At 39.6% G+C, this 22851-nt stretch overlaps 1 protein-coding gene across 1 annotated transcript in view; it reads left to right on the plus strand.

Annotated features, from left to right (window-relative positions):
- Positions 1 to 538: 538 nt before the first annotated feature.
- The window catches only part of timmdc1 (translocase of inner mitochondrial membrane domain containing 1), a 101412-nt gene continuing 79099 nt past the window's right edge, over positions 539 to 22851 (plus strand). The window contains exons 1-2 of the mRNA XM_081394588.1: positions 539 to 1238; positions 2214 to 2435. Coding sequence (XP_081250714.1) covers positions 1144 to 1238; positions 2214 to 2435 — 317 coding nt within the window. The 5' untranslated portion in view covers positions 539 to 1143. The remainder of the gene's footprint in view (positions 1239 to 2213; positions 2436 to 22851) is intronic.

A 22851-nucleotide genomic window follows, 5' to 3' on the forward strand; every position in this document is an offset into this window, starting at 1 on the left:
TTTGATATTTATGACAATAAACTGCTAAATCATATGCAAACATTGCTATATATTTCACTACTGTATGGGATCATATACAGAACATGACAATATTTAAAGCTCAATATCATTTGAACACAGTGACTTACAGTCATAAAACCAACTGTACATTGTTCATATAGGTCTCATGTATGATGCACATCTTTAATATTTTTTATATTTATGACAGTACACTGCTAAATCATATGCAAATAATGCTATGCATTTCACTACTGTGTGGGATCATATACAGAATATGACCATATTTAAAGCTCAATAGCATTTGAAGACAATGACTTACAGTCATAAAACCAACTGTACATTGTTCATCTAGGTGTCAGGTATGTGGCAATAGTGAAATACATAGCAATATTTGCATATGATTTAGCAGTTTATTGATATAAATATCAAAAATCTAAAAGGCGTGCATCATACATGAGACCTGGGTGAACAATGTACAGTTGGTTTTATGACTGTAAGTCATTGTCTTCAAATGCTATATTGAAGTTAGAAACGTTTATACCAATGTCGCATGTAATTTTGAGACAAAAAAGTCTAAGAATGCGCTTCATGTGTCTTTCACTTACAACGTACCCATGTCTTAATGCCAAAGACCGCACTATATCTTTATATGACATTCCTAATTTAAAGTAAAATGTTATTTCTTCTGTCATCTCCATCTGTAGCCCAGTCTATGCTATGGTACGGTTACAGTATTGGCCGCTGTGGCTCCCTCAACTCGTGGCCACGACAAATAGATGTCATTCTCTCAAAATATGAAGTCGTGGCCACGAGAAAAATATATCGTTCCCTCAACATATGATCTCGAGGCCACGACTTTGCATCGCGTGGCCACGACATAATGATGTCGTTACCTCAACAAAATGATCTCGTGGTCACGACTTAATATGACGTTCCCACGAGATATTATGACGTTCCCACGACTTGATATCACGTTCCCACGAGTTTATATGTTGTGGCCACGACAAAAATAAGTGAACCGAACATGTCCCCTCCCGGTCACCGTACAAAACTGAGCTGTGGCCCTCCAGAAATTGAGTTTGAGATCACTGCTTTAAGGGAAGGAAAACTCTGGCCAACACTCCAACATAGTAGGTGGCGGTAATGCACCATAATGCTGGTTGCCACCCGCCATTAAACGTAACAAAGAAGAAGAAGAAGAAGAAGAAGAAGAAGGAAAGACTGGTGAATGAAAGAAGGTGAGATGCCGGATTTTGTGTCATTGATTTAGTCTAGAACTTGATTCATTTATGATAATTTATCATCAATGTCATGCTGCAAATACTTTACAGTCAACTCTCTTTGTGGAGGAGAATGCACGACTAGAATTCTACTTAGAATGTAGAATATAATTTGGTACTGCGTCGACAATCACCAGATTACAGTAAATTACGTAATTTCTCAGACATTCCACGACCCGACAAACGCGATTCAACAATATTACTGGTAATCAGCGAAAACAAGCGCTGAACAACGCCGACGAAGTCTCTGTGTTAAGGCCATAGACAGTATAAGAAAGGTTAAGGCCAATTCACACCGCGTCGACAGACGGCAACAGACACTTCATCTGGTTTTGTCGGATATGTGTGTGTTTGTTACCCCTGTCGTGGTCTGTTCCGTCTTTCGGAGCTTTGTTTCACCAATTGAACAAGCTGAAAATATCTGAGAAGTGACTTGTTGTAATCTGGTGACTGCCGACGTTGGTCTGCGTCTGACGGTGTATTATGAATTAGCTATTTTATACATGCTTAATTCTCTGCTCTTGTTTAGAATTTTGTGTTCGACTTTTTGCCTGCCTCCAAAGTAGCGTTCATATTGTCTTTTTACTATGGTTTACTAATGATTTGATTTGAGTGCATTGGCGTGTCTTCGAATGTACGTTACGGCTGGCATAACTATGTCTTTCCTCCTTTGAAAGGGTAAATATCTCGGTGCACTCTTCCCAAACCTCCAACTCTTAATTAAAAAGTCACGGGCAGTTTTTTCCAGTAACAGACCCTTTATTCCTCTGTGATGCAGAAACTCTTTTTTTACAGCTGCGTTGCTTCAGGTGTTAAAATGCAGCCTGTCTGCATGAATCTCTGTCATAACCATAGGGCATGTATGTCAGTGTGGATGAAAGTGCATAAACACGATCTCATTTCTCTGGCTTTGTTTCTCTCATTCATTGACAGCGTGTTGATGTGTACTGCAAGGCGGCAGGATTTATGTGGGGGGACAGATGCGAGTGTACTTGGGGGCTCACATCTGGGTCCTCTCATGGCTCTTCTTGGGCTCCATCTTCCTCGTGTGTATGCGTCTGATAGTACCTCTGCACAGACCTTACCACAACACATAGGCAAGCCAGAGTTCCCTGACACTGGATGGGACCGCATCAAAGATCTTTTTAGCAGGGGGTGAGTATTAGTAATGTGTTCGCAATTCATCAACACAGGGTTGTAGTATATTTATCATTTAATGTCTGCATGATAAACTTCCCTTCCCTTTGGCAGCGACATCTTGGCTGCGACTGAAATCGCATTCTCTCTTGAGTAGGTACTTATTTTGAATAAGTAATTCACAACCGCTTACAAAGTAGGCTATGTTCTATATAGTATGAATGTGTGAAGAATGACTGTAATCAGGGCGTACTGCATTTGCCATGTTGTCATTATCATGTGACCTACCAGCGTCAGTTACATCGCTTTAAGGCTGGAATTAGGGTTGCAAAGGGGTGGAAAATTTCCGGTAAATTTCCGGAAAGTTTCCGGTAAATTTCCATGGGAAGTTAAGCTGGGGAATTTTGGAAATATTCATTACCACGGCAACCGCTTGCGCGTCCACTCTGAAAGTAACTGTACACATAAGAGACGGATAAATACATTATTTAAGGTTATTTCTATTCGTTAGAATATTGATATATGAACTTGTTGTCAAGTAAGCCCTGTTGCGAGCATGTGTGTCTCTCTAAACTTTCAGTGTGCTGCACTGCTCTAGTTGACTTCTGCGCCTTCCCCCCCGAAAATATCACGTTAATTTTGAAAACGTAATTCCTTTTGTGGATCCTCTTGGTCATTTTTCATGTTTCTTTGACAAATATCAGTGTCTCAGTCTCACGCACGCTGCACGTGAGTTAACCACGCCTACTTATTTACATGTCGCGGTATACACGGAATAAAAAAATCTATTACGGTTGACATTTTCTTCCGCGGTAACAACATATACCGTCATACCGCCCAGCCCTACTTATGTGGTAAATAAAGTTATGCTAGCTTATTTAGCATCTAACTTATCAGCTTGCTATCTACTAGATGTATACATTTATATGTGATATTTTCAATTTACACATTTAATAAATATATTTCCCCATAATATCATCAAAACTTACTTCACTTAGTTTAGTCCACAGGCTCAAATGTGTGCCTTCAATAGTCTTGTGCTTTGGGTTTCTGTGCATGTGATGGAGGCATGCACAGTGCCAGTAGGGGGTGTGGTCTCAATAGCCATGCAGTAAGCAGTGTGCTATGTGCATGTGATTGAGGAATGGCATGGATATTCAAGTGTATTTGAATGGCATCTGTTTGTTTTAGTCAAGATTATGCTAAAATATACTTTCCTCAACTATATTTAAGTTCCCTATGAAGAGCCAACCTTCAAATTTGAAAATTCCCAGTTTATTCCCATAAATTCCTGTTAATTCCCTTAAATTCCCATTAATTCCCATGGAAAGTTTCCATCTTTGAAAATTCCCAGAATTTTGCAACCCTAGCTGGAATACGCTACATGACTTTTAAAATCTGAACAGATTTTTAAACGGTTGGCGTCTTACACTTGTCGACTTTTGTAAATGGTTAGAGAGAAAAGCTGGGCATCATACACTACACGACTGAGGATCATACACGACTACACTACAATACACTAAACAGAAACTCAATGCATTCTTTTGTGATTTTTCCGTATTTTTCGACCTGGGAGTGAAGTGAGCTGTGTTAACCCCACTGTGTGAATACTGAAACTGCTGCAAACAATTACTAAACAAACGGCAGATTCTGCTTTTTCCTAACACATTTATTTCATGCATGGCATGCGTAAGCTCGCGGCTCCATCTCCTATTATCTCAATACGATCAAGCGCCAAGTTCGTGATCCGTGATCTAGATGGTAAGTTTTTCCTTCTTTTTTTGACTTTACCCATTCTCGTAAGTCATCTCTATTTTTTCTCGATCTTTGTGACTTTGCACCCTTGATTTCCATTGTCTGGTCAGCGTATTATGACTGTATTATGTACAGTATATGTATTAGCGATGCTTCACACACTATATGTGTTCTAAAATCGGCTCAAAATATCAAACGTGTTTTGATGTCCTCCAACTGGATGGAATCAAAGTCTGAAGCTAAAAAATCTGAGTCTGTGCCCATCATACACTACGTGATATTCTGTGAATTCTGTCAACTCCGAACACACAAAATCTGCAGACTGGCACAGACATTTGGAAACTACTGCAGACTCACCCAGATCTCAAATCGGGGTAAAAATCTGAGCAAAAGTCATGTAGTGTATTCTAGACATGTGCCGGTATTCGGTAATGCGATAAATCGCGGTAATGAATATGCACGATATTGTTATCGCGGGCACTTCAAAATACCATGAAAAATAATAGATCAGAATTTATTTTTATAGAACACGCATTAGCTTATTTTCCATCAACCGCTCAAACAAACACTGCGTATATGCTGCGCGAAACACGTGCGCACTCTGATGTAAACAATCCCCACATGAAGCACGTGTGCATGCGCACTCTAGTCTAATGTAAACAATCCTCACAAGGAGAAGCAGCATGGCGGAAGGAGGAACGCTGCCGACGATTTATCCATAGACAGTAAAATAAAGGATTTATCCCCCTTCTAAAAGCAGGGCTGCCAAGTGCCAACTCTACGCATTCAGCGTGAGACTCACGCAATCGACACTTTTCACACGCTCTCGCGCCACACATCCATTTTCTCACGCAGAAAAAAATCACGGAGCAAAGAGGACACTGACACCGACAGACTAGAGCAGGTTACTTTTGATATGAAAAAAATTCTCAGCTATCAGGTTCTGTCCATTTTATTACGAAATTCAGACAATAAATACCGTTTTGGCGCTTGTAAATGTGACGTGACAGATCGCTGTAGCGCCTCAGTTCAAGTAAACCGATCATCTGTTACTTTTTATTTAAAGATACAGTACAACTTACCAAAAAGGTATTTATGCCTCATACATAATATCGATAAATCAGTGTTTTTCAACCACGAAAAGAGGTCAGTAAAACTGCAGGTGAACAATTATGTCACAGAACGTTACATTTACCTCAGGAAAGCCATTTAATGACCAACACGTTAGTTGACTAGAAAAAATAGCTATAGAGAGGAGTATTTTGCTAAATATGTGCACTATATTACATTTGTATTATATTTTTACTTGTGTCATAATTGTTGTTATAATGAAAACCAAATTATATTTAATTTAATTTGTTAATTTTTAACCTTTAATAATACCAGCTGACAGGGCTCTCTGTAGCCTGTTTACAGCATTATGTGAGATATATTTTTTCTTCAGAAAAATTAACATGTAGGCAATCTACTGGTGCCTACCTAATATTTATCCAAAGAGTCAATATTGAATCAAGATTGAAATCAAATCCCAAGAATTGAATTGAAATCGTGAAAATTGTGTAAAATTCTGTTTTTAGTTACCAAATGTTTTGACAATCACAATTACACCTATTGTGATGCAAGTTGTTGTTTTTTTCTACATCCCCTCCCAATCCATCCGTTTCTCTTGAGCAATTAAAATATCGTGATAATACCGTATACCGTGATAAAAGCTCAATCAATTAATCGCAGCATGAAAATTTGATACCGGCACATGCCTAGTGTATTCCAGCCTTTACTGCCATTCATTAAACCTCTCATGTGGCCTCCATCGTATGCACACTTAAAAATCTCGCAGGAAGTAGTAGGTCATCCTGTGAATTTGGACATACTTTTTGTCACATGCTGTTTTTCGCCTACTATAAAGTAGGGAGGTATATGATTGCGGATGCTCATCTCTTCTCAACCTGCCACCCACATTATATCAGCAACAGCAAATGACAACGATCCAATCAATTCCTGATGGACAAAATCAAATCCCAACAATCTTTTCTTGTTCAAAAAGCCCTTTCACCCGAATATACGTCACAATAGGCAAGAAAAGGCTATCGCTGCTTCTGTTTCATGTTGACTTTAAAGCAGCTGTGTTATATATATATATATATATATATATATATAATATACAGTGGGGAGAACAAGTATTTGATACACTGCCGATTTTGCAGGTTTTCCCACTTACAAAGCATGTAGAAGTCTATAATTTTTATCATAGGTACCCTTCAACTGTGAGTGACGGAATCTAAAACAAAAATCCAGAAAATCACATTGTATGATTTTTAAGTAATTAATTTGCATTTTATTGCATGACATAAGTAGTATCCCTGATGTCCCTACACAGCTCTCTGGTCTTGGCCATTGTGGAGAGGTTGGAGTCTGTTTGATTGAGTGTGTGGACAGGTGTCTTTTATACAGGTAACGAGTTCAAACAGGTGCAGTTAATACAGGTAATGAGTGGAGAACAGGAGGGCTTCTTAAAGAAAAACTAACAGGTCTGTGAGAGCCGGAATTCTTACTGGTTGGTAGATGATCAAATACTTATGTCATGCAATAAAATGCAAATTAATTATTTAAAAATCATACAATGTGATTTTCTGGATTTTTGTTTTAGATTCCATCTCTCACAGTTGAAGTGTACCTATGATAAAAATTACAGACCTCTACATGCTTTGTAAGTAGGAAAACCTGCAAAATCGGCAGTGTATCAAATATTTGTTCTCCCCAGTGTGTGTGTGTGTGTGTGTGTGTTTATATATATATATACGTGCGTAATAAGGTATATATATATATTATACCTTTTAAATATCAGTTTAAAAATCTTTCTAATGGTACACCCAAACATCTGTCCTGGTAGTATGTATGTAAATTTAGTGAAAAGGGTGGATTGCTTTAATACCTTATTCACATAATACCATATTGTTGTCAACTAGGGATGAGTCGCGATCTTCGAATAGTCGAACTGCGTGCGAAATTCGATCATAAAATAGCTTTTTCGAATATCATTATATTTTCGCACAATTCCAATGTGTTCTACATAATTGACACCGCGCCTACTGTCACAGATCACGCAGCAGGGTATTTTAGCAAGGTGTCGCTAACATGAATGTAACGCCCTACTGCCATAGATATCATATATAAACGCTAGATGTCTTATGGCGCAGTCACTTCCGGCATCACCGTTCGGCCATCTTGTCGCAGGCTTAATGTAAAGTGAATGATCAGCACGCACACAAATCCTCTTATCTCGCTGAAATCTTGACGGATTTACAAACGGTTTGGTTTCTTGCAAACGTTATTAACGTGGCTATAATTCCGAATGCTTGAACATGTATGTTATAATTATTCATATGTATGCAGTGTATGTGTGCAGTGTCATAACTACATCTCTGACATTTATAACAAACCAAACCGTTTGAAAATCGGTAGAACATTGAGCAAGTTATGGTTATTTAAAAGTACATGCACCATTAAACGAGTGAGCGAGCTGCCTGTGGCATGATGGCCGCCATGTGCTGACGTCGACCTCCATTGGCCAGCAGCGCACACGAGACATCTAGCGTTTATATATGATATCTATGCCTACTGCGCGATCTAGGCTACCTGCGTTGTGTACATAGTGTAAACAAACAACAGAAGAAGAGCATTGTCGTGACCTTGTGCCCGTTAACTCTGCGACCAACCATGCAACAACCAAGAAGCTCCGTGTTAGGCCATGAGATGGGACCCCAAATTTGGGCTACCGGTACCATTTTGAGGGATTAAATTTCTTTTTGATTTTCATGAAGCTACACATCTCTAGTGTTGGAAAATGTGTGATAGCATCCGATCCATGGTAGCTTTCATGAGAAATCAACACTTATATCATCCTATCTCAAGATAAGGTGTTCAGTGACTACGAGAGAGAAAAATGCTTCTATAATCCAAACGGTTGTTTTTTGCATTGGAAGAGGCAGTGTCGGGGCTTTAAAATGATGTCAACCACCTTTCTAGGCCTCTGGGGCGCTGAGAAACTTTGAGTTGAAAATCATTTAAAAAAAATCGTTCTATTGAACAACAGTTTATGGTGATATGGCTGTTAGGGCTGGGATGGTATGGATTTTTTCTTACCGTGGTTGAAAAGCAAGAAATTACCGCGGTATTGCGGTAAACCGCTTTAAACCTCAACCCCCCTCCCCACGTTTTTTTTTTTTCTGCGACGTTGCGGCTGGAACAACAAACAAAGTGTGGCAATGATAATCGCAGGTAGGCCTACTGCTTATGTGCTTTATTTAATGTTAAAAGCATGCAATGTGACTTTGAATATTGTTTAGTGCTCCAGCTTTGAGGCTGTAAAAGCAACAATGGATAATTCACCTCAGATCTTGAAATTAAACAAATGGAAATAAGAACGTTCAAACTGTGAACATACAAGTGTATTCTTTGACAAAGATTGTTTTAGTAACTCAGTAGCCTATGCATTTTTAATAATGTTTAAATGGTGTAATATTTGTGAATTTGATTATTTAGCTGCTTATCCATTTTCTTGCAAGTGCCGTCAAGATTACTCTCTGGTGCTGTGCACTTGCCGCGACTCCGCGAGGGTTGACAAACGTGGTCTTCACGTGAGAGAATTGTGTTAAATAAGCACGTGCAATTAAAAGCTGAGGTCCTGCTTTTGGGGCTTCAAATTATAGGCTATAAGACATTTGCAATATAATTGGGAGTCTGCACAGGGTGTTTATTTTGAAATTGACTTTTTTTTTTTACTTTTTTTTGTATTTACTTGGCTTGGACGCGGCGTCCGTCGAAAATAGACTAGGCGCCTATCTTTAGCGAAGCGGCGCGGAGAGACGCTTCTGATACGCGCCGCGTCGTGGCTGGTGTAAACACAAGCATTGACTAGAGTGGGCGCGATCAGCTCCGGCAGCCACGTCATGTTATTATGTGTCATGGAACATTGCGCTGCCCAACTTGCGAAAGGTCGGATTTGCTCCATCTTTTGATGATAAGTTTTGTTTAGAAAACCTTGAATCCATGTAAGACACAATGTTATTAGACGCATGTCATTAGACACAACGTGAACACATGTGAAGGCCAGTGTTTATTTAAAAAAAAAAATAATAATTTGCGGTGATGACGGTGACTAGATCAGACCCGCGGTAGGTGTCACGTGACCGCGGTAATGCGGTAACCGTCCCAGCTCTAATGGCTGTTTTGTTTTGTGTTTTGATCCCATGCTTTTTCTGATTTGGACTTTTTCACGGAATTCTACTTGAGAATTTTGGTACTTGAAGTACTTTTCTGGAGGTGTGATAATCAAATGTTTTATGCTGTTTCAGGCTTAGTGGTGGTGCTATCCACTTCAACATGGAAAAGGAGAAGGGAATGCCAGAAGACAAGTGTATCATACACCATGCTTCCTCAGGCTCTGATACTATACAAATACAAATTATACAAATTTGTACAAACTCAATACTCTTATACAAACTCCTATACATATTTCATTTATCCTTTTTCTTGACATATGTTTGAAAATCGTCCTCCGTAACCAAAAACTACCTTGAATCTAATGCTATCACACATTTTTCAAATACAGAGTCATATACCTACACAAAAATCACCATGCGGTTTAATCCCTCAAAATGGTACCGATCAACCCTCTGTCTCACGGCCTATGTGGGACTCATTTAAAAAAAATTAACAATGATAAATTATGCCAAGCAAAGTTGGCATACCACCACTCTACAACAACGATGCATAGCCACCTGAGATCAAAGCACCCAGGAGCAGCTTCATCCTCCTCAGGCAGCACCCAGCAGTCAATGGCTAGTTTCTTGGGTAGACACAAATTGGATGCTTGGCGCAGTGAGCAGATCCCTATGCTATTACTAAGATGATAGGAAAGGATATGCTCCCCGTCACCTTTGTTGAAGGAGAAGGTTTCCGGGAGCTACTGAAATTCATTGAGCCTGAATACACTAGGGCTGAAACGATTCATCGAGTTACGCGATTAACTCGATTACAAAAATTCCTCGAGTCAAAAACTCTGCCTCGAAGCCTCGTTAAATTCCTATGACGCGCACTATACGCGCAGGGATCTGATTGTTTCACACGGACCGTTGTTCAATGTTCAGGAAGCACACCATAGCGCGTGATACATTTTGAATTTAGTTGGCGCGATGGCGGAGAGTAAAGATGTCCATAAACGGCAGAGAATGTCTAAAGTTTGGGATCGCTTCCTTTCAGCGTCGCTGAAACAAGGTAACGATTCCGCATTTTTTTTTTTTTTTGACCCAGCGCTAATATTTCCGCCCGTGCCTAAGCCTATACATTGATGTTTGCTGATTTTAATCCCATACTGTATTTGTAGTGATGTCGTGATGCGGTTTGACTAGATATGATGTTTAGCTTTGATGTTTTTAAGTAGTAAACGTATTCACGTTCAATTGCAACAGAGTATAGCCTAAAAAAAGAACCCCTTCACACACACACACACCCGCACCCGCACCCTCGTCTCTCTCACGCGCCAATCAGACCAATGCGGCAATGCATTACATATGCTTAAACTTTTATGTAGCCACGCAACAATTTCAGCATGCATTCACTGTATACACCGGGACGTGATGAACAAATATTGTATTGCAGTCTTTGCGAGACCTTGTTTGTAGGCTATGTCACGTCTGCCAAATAGTTACAGACAACAACAAAAAAATGAAACTCCCCAGCCTGCTTCTCCAAATCCACTCATACTTTTGGGGAAGACATAATCAGCTACCAAAGTAATTGAGCATAGAACATTTTCAATTAACAAAAAAATATAATACTACAAAACGTGCTAATATACATCAACTAGCCTAAGTGAAAAACAAAATGCTGTTCTTTTTCTATTTAACAAAATGCATATTTGCAATAAAACATTCCCCTTTCCAAAGCTACACTTTTTTTTTTTTATAAAATGTATACATATTGTACCTGTTTGGCTTGATATTTTATATTCTACATCAGGGGTCGGCAAGTAACTTTGGCCGCGGGCCAATATTTTTTTTAGTCAGTAGATGGCGGGCCAGCTACACAGAGTAGGCCTATGGATACAAATTAAATACTCTTATATAGGCCTAAGATCGCGGAATATGATGGGTCGTCACAGTCCGTGGATCATTCGTTCAATCGTTTTTTCAAATTAAAACCAAAAATAAAATGAAAAACGACTTGTTTTTCCATTCCTGAACTAAAAAAAAAAAAAAAAAAAAAACGAATAATGACGGGTTTTCTGATTTTCTGATTATGCTCAGATCAAAAATAGAAAAAAATAATTACTGGATTAGACAAATTTTAATTTTGATTTTTAATTTTACACATTTTAAACAGATCAAGTACTATTGTGGTAACAGATTACAGCCATTTTAATAAAGTCCGACTTTTGAACTTTATTCCTTTTTTATTATTATTATTTATTCGGGACACACACATACACACCTATGGCTTAAGGAGGTCTACGTGGGACTGTTTTTTTTTTTTTTTTTTCGTCCTTCTCCCACAAGGTTCTATTCAGCAACCGCTTAAAATACACTCGATGTTCACCCGCTTTATTTCCCGACCTGACGGGTCCGCAAAATTTAGATCTCGTTTCCATAATCTCACATTCAAATGTCTCTAAAAGAAAGTCTCGGAAAGAAGGAGATTAAGTAGCCTATAATAATTAAATGCTATACAAAAATTGTGTTCGTGTCAATATAAATATTAGGCTATTTTAACATTGTACTGCCACAGAAAAAAAAATTGAAATATAAATAACAAATTAAATAGGACAAAGCCTATCTCTCAAATTTCTAAGCAACATAAACGAAAATCATATTGCCCTACTGACAAATGAAGTAGGCTATTTTCTGTCGAACTATTTCAAACATCCTTGCAAAAAAAGAATGTTGTTGACTGACAATGGTTTCAGTACCAAACTATCAGAACCATCATAGCTAGGTGTAGCCTACAGGCGGTCAGAATGAAGTGTGGATACGCTGTCAAAAGATGTCGGGGTTGGCTATTGTTAGTCAGACCGCCCGCTCCGTCCAAAGTACACCAGACTTCTGACCGCTACCGTCTTTTGACGCGCGAATGCACACAAAGTGGTAAAGAAGCGTATAACTAGACGTGGCAGGCGCGAATTTGACGCGCTATTCGCGTCCGGTGGTATAATTTAAAATGTAATCACGCGCCGCATTATTCCCTATGGGCGTTTCACACAGTATGCGGCTGGTGAAATCGCTGCGTGACTGCGGCTTTTCTCAAGTAGTGGAAGAGATTTGTGCAGCATTTAGGACTTCCAAAATGTTCCGGCGGGCCAGAAAATATTGCTGGCGGGCCAGTTTTGGCCCGCGGGCCGCCAGTTGTCGTTCCCTGTTCTACATTGTTAAAGCGCTATATAAATGAAGATGACTTAATTTCATTTATTTTTGTTCTCAGGTGGGTAATTTGCAGAAGGTGCAATTTTTTTTTTTTTTTATGTTGTATTAAGAAGAAAAAACTAAGGCCAAATGGCCTTTACTATTTAAGTTTGTATTCATAGTTTTACATGTTATACATGTTTTACAGTAAGTTGACTTAACTGTATTGTTATATAATTGTTGGCACTGGCAATTGCAATAAATAGGCTTAGTTTTGGAGCCAAATGTTGGAGTTGGAATAAATACCTCTGTTTTTTTTTTTTTTTTTTTTTTTTTTTTTGAGAAATAAAAGCCAAATGCTTGATCATTTTACAACCACATAATTTTCGTTATGCATTATTTTTGGTTGTTTAAAAACACAGATTTTTTTTTTTATCCGATTACTCGATTAATCGATCAAGTGCTAGATTAATCGATTACAAAAAGAATCGATAGCTGCAGCCCTAGAATACACCATTCCAACAAGAAAAACAATCACCACCAGAGTAGAAAAAAAATGCATGGTGAAATCGCAACTAATCTGCGCGGCTGTTTAGCGAGGGCACGTACAGTGTCATTGACCACAGATTCGTGGACGGTAGAGATGCGCGGATGGGCTATTATTTCATCCGCAACCGCATCACAAAACTCATCACCCGCCCGCCATCCGCTGATTGGTGTATACATATATTTTTCATTTGATTGGTTCAACCGCTCGCCACCCGCCCGAATTTAATTAAAATATTATTTTTCGTCACGTCATCCGCCCGATACGCGGTTTATCCGCGGAGTCCGCGGCTTTAACCGCCAACCGCGCATCTCTAGTGGACGGCACTGACAAATTAATTATATGTTACGATCACTTGCCATTGCATGCTTAACTGGGAGATGAAGGGTGCCGTTCTGCAGACCAAAGCCATGCTAGAGCAACACGGCTGAAAATCTGGCACTTGTTATTTCTAATGCTAGAGACCAGTGGAGGCTAACTGGAAAGGTCACCGCCTGCGTGCATGACAATGTCAAAAACATGGTTTTTGCCAACGCTAACGATGAACTTGAATGGGACTCACAGCCCTATTTCGCACTCACACTTTGTCAAGTCCTTCTCTTGTTCAATTTCCAAAGGACACAAGGACAACTCAAATTTCCGACTCAATCACTTTTATTTTTCTTTTGGCTTTGTCAGTTGATTGATCTGTTCAATGAATTAGGTTGTAAACCTTTTAAGACAGAGATCAAAAGTTACCATTTTTGATTAAACATTTCAGTTAAATATTTTTAAATGAATTTTAAATGAGTTTAAACGTTTAATTAAACATTTTAAATACATTTTATGATTGATTACCCACTTAAGCCTTTTACATTGATTAAAGAACCCATTTAACAAAAATGCAATGAAGTCAATGCTACAGTGTTTTCCTTAACCAATCTACACAGCAATTAAACTGTTCAAACATATTAAGCAACATTTCAAACACCATGAAAGTAAATAAAACATTTCACCAACCATTGGCGTCTTTGGACTGAACCTACGAGTGAGTGAACTTGGAGTGTCTTCTCTGTGAAGTTTGTTTGTTTAAATGACTGAGGACCTCATGTCTTCCCAGGTGCTCCAAATCAGTGATAATAACTGATCAGGTGATAAGCAGCCGGTTTGCTGTTGCTGGTGCATTCTGGGAAGTGTAGTTCTTTGACACTAATTTCTGAGATTCAACTCAACACCTCCCACTTGAACTCCTGTTTTTTTTTCAAAACCAGAGAGGTCACACAAGCCCTTCACACCTCTGCTTGTTCTTCAATGGGAAGTAGAATGACAAGGCGTCTGACATCTCTGAAGAATTGTGGCTGGGATTTTGGTTTGGAGTCTCTTGGTTCTTTCTCTGTTAGCTCTTGTGGGCCCTTCTTTGTTGTTTGCCTTTGTGATGTGAACAGGATAGCTGGGAAATGTCTTCACAAGCACATCTCTTACAATACCTTTGCTGTCAGCATTGACACTGACCACTCTAGCCAGCTTGTACTGTCCTCTCAGGGCGTTTTGATCAGCCAACCAGACCACATCTCCAACAGCAACATTTCGCTCTTTAGTGTGCCATTTGTTTCTTATGAACAGATTAGGTCCAGCCAATTGGCTCCACTTCTTCCAGAAATTGCTTACCTCTGCTTGAATATGTTTAAGTCTTTTGTAAGGGTAGCCATCAAACTGGAAATCTCCAGGGTCTCCCTTTGGATTGGCACGTCCTAAAAGCAGAGAATTTGGGGTGATGTACTCTACACAGTCTTCTCTGCTTTGAGTTCTTGCATCGATGGTTCTCTCGTTTGCAAGGTTAGCTGCCATTAAGAGAAAAGTTTGGAATTCTCCCCATGTAAAAACACCATCTCCACCAAGGTTGTTTAACGCCCGCTTCGCTACTTTGACAGCTGCCTCTGCTGCACCATTCCTATGGGGAGAGTCTGCAGGGTGAATCTTCCACGACCATTCTGTACCATGCTTGGCAGCTGTTTCTTCAATTTCAGACTTGTTTAGTCGGTTAAGGAATTTGTTAAGCTTCTCTAGTGCAGGTTTGGCTCCCACAAAATTAGTGCCAGGGTCTGACCAGAGTTTCCTAGGGTGTCCTCTCAGTGAAGTGAACCTTTGATAGGCTAGCAGGAATCCTTCAGATGACATGTCACTCACCACTTCAGTGTGTATGGCTCTGGAAGCCATGCAGCAGAAGACCATTCCCCATACTCTGAGTCTAGTTCTCTTCTTGACCTCATCTTTCACTTCATAAGGGCCAAACAGGTCCATAGTGGTGAATTCAAAAGGTGCAGCCGGGCCTGTTCGCTCTAGAGGCAGGTCAGCCATGATTTGTTGACACCGTTTTGCCTTGTTTTTCCTGCAGACCACACAGCTGTCAACCATTTTCTTGGCAAGTCTACGGCCTTTTATTACCCAGGCTTTCTTCCTCATCCGGAGAAGGGTTCCTGCCACTCCCTCATGGTTTGCTTTGTGGGATTCCTGTGCCAGCAGTGTAGACACCCATGCTTCAAATGGTAAAACTGGCACTACTGTCTTCTCTTCGTTGAACGTCTGAATCCTGCCTCCACAAACTAGCAATCCAGAGTTCACATCTTTGTATACTGCCAGTCTGCTTAGAGTTGTGTCTGAAAAAACTGTACCTTTTTGAGCTGCAAGGAAAATGTCTTTGAGTGCATCTTCTCGTTCTTTGACAGTTAGCACAGTTTGCTTCGGTGATCTTATCTCCCACTTTGACTGTTTAGGGGCCCGGCACTTCCTCTTCAGCCACTGCTTGGCAGCTAGACAAACCCAGGCAACGACTCACCAGTTTAGACAGGCTACTGGATCTTCTTACTTCCACAAGATCTTTAACCCAGCCAGTGGGCTTCCTTTTTAGAAGAAGAGTTGGGTTTTCCACAGGTATTCCCTCTTGAGTTTCACTCTTTGGACTTTCCTGAGTGCCTCGTTGGTCTTCTTTCTGCTGACTCCTTCTTGCTTGAGCTCTTGTTAATGCACCTGAGAATGCCTTCCTCTGGAGCTTGTTTACACTCTCCCTGGCATGAGCTGCTACCTCTCCAGCTGATCTTATAGGCCACTTCTCCACTGGCCACTTCAGGAACTCTGGTCCATTTTGCCATATGGAATTCTCCTTCAAATCTTCAGGAGCACCCCCTCTTGTTATAATGTCAGCTATGTTTAGATCTCCACGGATCCACCACCAGTCTTGCACTAGTCCAGCTTTCTGGTTTTCTTCCACTCTATTTGCAAAGAAGGTTTTGTACCCATAGCTGACTCTTTGAATGGCTCTCAAGACCGTTTGACTGTCGAGTAGATGGAACCATCTCTCGATCTTCATTCGAGCATGCTTTTCCACATACTTCCTGATCCTGGCTGCGAAAACAGCACTACAGATCTCAGCTTTTACAGCTTCTCCCTTCTGAACCAGGGGTGTCAACTTGGCTTTTGATTCAACGAATCGAACTTCAGTGCCTTGACTTGTCTCCCATCTTAAGTACATCACAGGATTTATCACTTCCATCAGAGAATGTGATGCCCCAAGGTTTCCCTTCCCAGCCAGCTGGTGTGAGGCTCCTGTGGAATTTCACCTGTCCAAGCTGCACATATTCTTCAAAAAGCTGTATGGCTTCTTCTCTGAGGCTTTCTGAGAGAGGTTGGTCCCAGGTTTCTTGGGTTAGTTTCCCACCCCCTCCTTCTTGGAATGCCTTTCTTACAAGAATTGCTCCTTTTTGTTTGGCAGGTGTAATTAAGCCAATTGGGTCGTACAGTCCAGCCACTTGGCTTAAGAGAGCTCTCCTAGTTAGTGGCTTAGGCGTCTCAGTTCTCACCTCCTCCTCGAGAAGATCTTTCCCAACTCTCATCTTCTTTTTCCTTTTGGAAAAATTTACTGAGGTTAACATGTAGAGCTTGTCTTCATCCATTTGGTAGCCGATACCCAAGGCTTTGTTGTCTTCGTCCCTCATTTGATTAGGAAGAATTAAGGTTTTACCTTGTGTCTCTGTTAGATCCTCCGTCTCCATTCCTTGCCTCCCACTTTGCCCTGACCGGACCCATGGTTTGAGGAAGAAATCGCCAGCTTTCAAGATCTCTTCAACATTTGCTGTGATTTTGTCAAGTTTATTTAGGTCATTTTGGGAGGTTAAGAGGTCATCCACATAACTGTCCTCTTCAATGACTCTGCGCTCATCCTCCAAGTGAAGAAAGTTGGGCAGCCGTGCTGTTTCCCTCATAGCCAACTGAGCAATGCACCCAGCAGGTCTGTCCCCAATGTTGACTCTGGTAATTGCATATTCACTTATCTCTTCATCTGGGCTGTCCCTCCAGAGGAACCTGTGAAGATGCATCTCACGCTCCTCCAGCCATACAGAGTTGTACATCTTTTTGATGTCTCCTAAAGATGCATACGTCCCTTCTCTGAACCTCAGCAGGACAGCTCTGATAGGGTTGAGAACGTCTGGTCCCTTCAGAAGAAGATCATTCATACTCATGCCTTTGTATTTCTGGCTACTATTCCATACAATACGAATTGGTGTTGTCACCGAATGAGGGTTTGGCACCACCAGGTGGCTTACGTACCACACTGGTCCGTTCCACTCGTCCATGATTTTGTTGGTGAGTTTTATGGCTGCGCCTCGTTCGACCATCTCATGGATCTGGGCAGCATATGCGATTTTCCAGTCTGGCTCTCTGCTTAGTTGCTTTTCCATCCTTAAGAAACAAGCCTGGACTGCACCTTTGTTGTTTGGGAGAGAGGCTGGATCTACCGTCCAAGGATACTTTGCATCCCAATGTGGAGCTGGTGTGTGAGCATCCCCCTTCTTGTAGGTGAGGCCTCCTTTAATGATTTCCAGTTCCCTCTCCTCTGCCAGGGTCATTTCTTTTCCTCCTGGTGGACAGTTTCCACATCGGCAACCTCCACATCTTGGCTCACATGCAGCTCCGATGCTGTCCCAGTGCCACCACTCAAGGAACTCACAGTTACTGGTAGCTGTAAACTTGGTCTGAGCCACATCCTCTGCAGTAGCTCAGACTGGCCTGAAGCATCGAGTGTCACTGAGGTTTTGCTGGTGTTGGTGAAAGCCTTTCTGCATCTATCTGCCATTTCTGGGGAAAGTTCAGACAAGATCTCCTCTTGTTCCTCCGTTAGTTTGCTTTCACCTTTGCCGTCTTTTCCACGCTTTCTCTCTTCCCCTCTTTTGACTTCTCCTTTTGGGCAGAGAAAAAAATGGTGGTCTGGGGCATCACCTTCCCTTTTACAGTCTTTATTTCTGCATAGGAAAGTGTCTCTGCAGTATCCATCTTCATCATGGCATCCGAGACATTTTCTGCATGCTCCCAGCTTTCTTAAAACAGCTTTTTTTTCAGGTAGCTTAAGTCTTTTGAACTTTCTACAGAAGAAAATTATCTGATCATTAACCCCCTGAGGTCGACGGTATCGCCGGCGATACCAGCTCGCTTTTTTTTTATCAGTGTAAAAGAAACTCATGAATACTCTGTTGACTTTGATTTTCCATAGGAGTTCCATACATCAATCGATTCTGTTAAATGTGTATTATTTTTGTGTATACTCACAATAAAAACATAGTGTTGTGCTTTTCGACAAATAAAGAAAAATTAACACGAAGCGAGTTCTGCCTTCTCTCTGTCCGTGTAGTCCATTCTGAAACGCGTCCGAAAATGAACCATAACTCAGTGAATACTTCTCACACATACAAGTGATATATGTCTTTATGAAGCTTGAAATCTCTTCTTTTAAACGAAGTAATTTATATAAAAAACAAATATTCTCATCTTGTGAAATCTGTATTAAAAGAGAGCGATTCCAGTCGACCTAATTAGAGCTAATTCAAATGTAATGTGACTCCGCCCACGGAGAGCGTGCGCTATTCAAACGCAAATGGCTGAGGTAATCCGCGCAATCCTGTGAACGCCCCCATCAGCTCGAGAAAACCAAAACACAAGTTTATTCAGAACATTACTTGCTTACACCGTCTTGCAGCGCTGTGAGGAATAATGAGGAATACGAGGAATACGAGCTGAGGAATACTAGTAAGTTTTTCCTTCTCGGGTTTCTGTTTATTGACGAATGAACGGCATGCGCTCTGTTTTTTCTCCATTATGGACGCGAGCTCTAAAAAAAAAAACACTAAAAGACTTTCAAACTTTCACAGAGACCTCAAAACAGAAAGTACAAATCCTTTCTTTAAAACGAATTTCGTTTTGTATCAATTGTATCTTAATTTTAATAATTTTTTCATTAACAACTTTCCTGGATTTAAAGTAAATAAGCCTATCGTCAACGAATGATGATGTTTTAGCAAACTGTATTGCTATACTGAGATGAGTAAAAATCGACTGAAATATGTTGAAATAAAATGTTGGCTATTTGTATAAGCAACGTAAACTGCAAATTAACATTTATATGCCCTAATATTTCATGAAAACAACTTTACAGTCAGGCGAAATATGAAAGACAGCATTTTGTTTAGTAGATTTGGGTACAGTTTTTACTGTAGAATATACTGCCTCGTCAAATAAGCTTTTGTTTAGCAATTTCTATATATAAAATAGCCTAATATTTTTGTCAAAAATAAAGTCATCAACTAAGATGTTAGCTGTTCCAATGTTGGCTATATTCAAAGTAATGAATACATAGATAAAATGTAGGCCTATAATCTTTCTCTTTTTTTACAAAGAAAGAGTACACTTGAAATATTGTTGAAATTGTAATTATTGTTGTAATTGTAACCTTTTTAATAAAATAGCACAACATATGTACAAGATAGATGTAAGCAAAATCTTAAATGGTCAATATAAGTCTTCTTCTAAATATCTTTTGTCCAAGCATTGTGGCTCAGCCAGTTTCACACCTGTGTGAATGGCTCATCATTATGCAGAGTGGGTGGTAATTCAGGTGAAAACCACTCCTCGTTCACGCCCCCTCGCATATTGGCTTTCCAAGCAAAACCTGTTTTACATCAATTTAAATCAATGTATGGTTTTATTTGAACGATAAAGCAAGACTATTTTCACATAATTTTGAAGAAAAAACTATAGGCGACGACATCCATTGGTCAAAAGTCTTATTGACACATATTTACTATGTGTTTTGTGGCCTTATTTCAGAAATTTTAGTTTTTAGTTTTTTCAATATCCACGCATAAACATTATTCTCTCAAAAATTAAAACATGTACATACACGTGGCTCACATATTATGGTAGCCCTGTTTGTGCTTTATAGAGTGAATTTACACCTTTGCCATTAATATGTTTATAAGCAACTGAAAAAAGCACAAATGTAAGAGCATGTCAGAACATCTCAAGGGCCCAGAAAACCGCTCAGACTCCAGAGGGTTAACCTATCACCACAGACACCACATACCTCATCAAGCTCTTCTTTCTTTGTGGTTTTTGTTGAGGCAATCTTTCGATCATACATCTTGTCTGAACGATCTGATTTCTCCACAGTTCTGAGCTGTTCGAGTCTCTCTAAGATTTCTTCTTGACTTTTCAGGAACTTCAAGAGCATGACAAAGTGGTTATCTGATGTGACATTGTTTCTGGGTTCAACCATGAACATCACCCAGTCTCTTTTAATAAAGTCAGGCAACTTGCTTTCAATGGTTTTAATTACCAGTGGGTTCTTTATGGCTCCAGAGTTTCCTAACTCTGTAAGATCTGCTAGGGCTTTCTCTACTGACTGTATGAGGTCAATGACCTTTCTTGGCTGGTTCCCTTTCACATGTGGCATCTTCTCCAGCTCTTCAAGGATTTCCACTGTGATGGTTGACTTGTTGCCATATCTGTTTTCCAGGACTCTGAACATGTCAACCGAAATGTTTAATCAAAAATGGTAACTTTTGATCTCTGTCTTTAAAGGTTTACAACTGTCAAGTCCTACTCTTGCTCAATTTCCAAAGGACACAAGGACAACTCAAATTTCCGACTCAATCACTTTTATTTTTCTTTTGGCTTTGTCAGTTGATTGATCTGTTCAATGAATTAGGTTGTAAACCTTTAAAGACAGAGATCAAAAGTTACCATTTTTGATTAAACATTTCAGTTAAACATTTTTAAATGAATTTTAAATGAGTTTAAACATTTAATTAAACATTTTAAATACATTTTATGATTGATTACCCACTTAAGCCTTTTACATTGAATAAAGAACCCATTTAACAAAAATGCAATGAAGTCAATGCTACAATGTGTTCCTTAACCAATCTACACAGCAGTTAACCCTCTGGGGACCAGAAACGCGCCCGCCTGTTTTGCTCGTTTTTTTTTTTTTTTGCAATGAAAATAAACACTAAATGCTCTGTTAATTTTGATCTTTCATTTTCGTGTAATACATCAATCGATCCTGTTCAGTTTCTATTTTTTTTCTGTATACTCATAATAAAAATAAAGTGTTTTGCTTTTTGACAAATAAAGAAAAATTAACATGATGCGATTTCTGCCTTCTCTCTGTCAGTAAACTCCCATTTGAAACGCGTTCGAAAATGATCTATAACTCCGCGAAAATTCAGTCAAACAGGCAAACAGACCCACGGGCATAAAGCTTGAGATTGCATCTTTTAAATGAAGTCATTTATATAAAAAACAAATATTCTCAGCTTCTGTAACCTGTATAAAAAGAGAGCGACTCCAGTCGAGCTCATTACGAGCTAATTCACAGTAATGTGACCACTCCCCGGAGAGCGCGTGCTATTCAAAGCAAATTCTGAGAACCATTTCACACCTGTGAAACGCCCACATCAGCTGTAAACAAAGCGCGTCGCGATCGAGTGAGGCATAATTTAGCCTACCTTATGGAGAAAAGATGTTGCTGATATGAGGAGCAATATATCCTGATATGAGGAGCAGATTCCACTGAGGAAAGAGGTAGGCTGTTTTCTTTTCTCACGTGTGGAATAACGTTATGGAATAACGTTAGTGTAGGCCTATGTAAACCGCAAAAAGATGAAGCGCATTTCTACAATATGACTCGCCTTTCTGTGAGATGAATGAAGGGGACATATTTGTAAAGACTGTTTAGCCTAAATATGAATCGCGCGTCTGTGTGTGAAAGAATAAACTGCTTTGCTATAGCCTACTGAGATGAGTAAAAATCGACTGGAATATGTTGAAATAAAATGAATTAAAATGTATTTGTATAAGCAACGTATTAAACTGCAAATTAGCATGTATATGCCCTAATATTTCATAAAAACAACGTTACAGTCAGTCACTTGTTGACTAGATTTGGGTACAGTTTTTAGGCTACTGTAGAATATACTGCCACATCAAATAAGCTTTTGTTTAGCAATTGTCTATATTCAAACTAATGAATACATATGATAAAATGTAGGCCTATAATCTTTTTTCTTTTTCTTTTTTACAAAGAAAGAGTACACTTGAAATATTGTTGAAATTGTAATTATTCTTGTAATTGTAACATTTTTAATAAAATAGCAAAACATATTTACAAGAGAGATGTAAGCGAAATCTTAAATGGTCAATATAAGTCTACTTCTAAATACATATTTTGTCCTTGTATTGTGGCTCAGTCAGTGTCACACCTGAATGAATGGCTAATTATGCAGAGTCATTATGCAGAGTGGGTGGGACATTGAAATCTAATGTGTAAACTACTCCTCCCCCTCGCATATTGGCTTTTCAAGCAAAACCTGTTTTACACCATTTAAATCAATGTATTTTTTTTGTGAACGATAAAGCAAGACTATTT

The sequence above is a fragment of the Scardinius erythrophthalmus genome, assembly GCF_964197995.2.
Source record: "Scardinius erythrophthalmus genome assembly, contig: HAP1_SCAFFOLD_46, whole genome shotgun sequence".
In the NCBI taxonomy this organism is placed as follows: Eukaryota; Metazoa; Chordata; class Actinopteri; order Cypriniformes; family Leuciscidae; genus Scardinius; species Scardinius erythrophthalmus.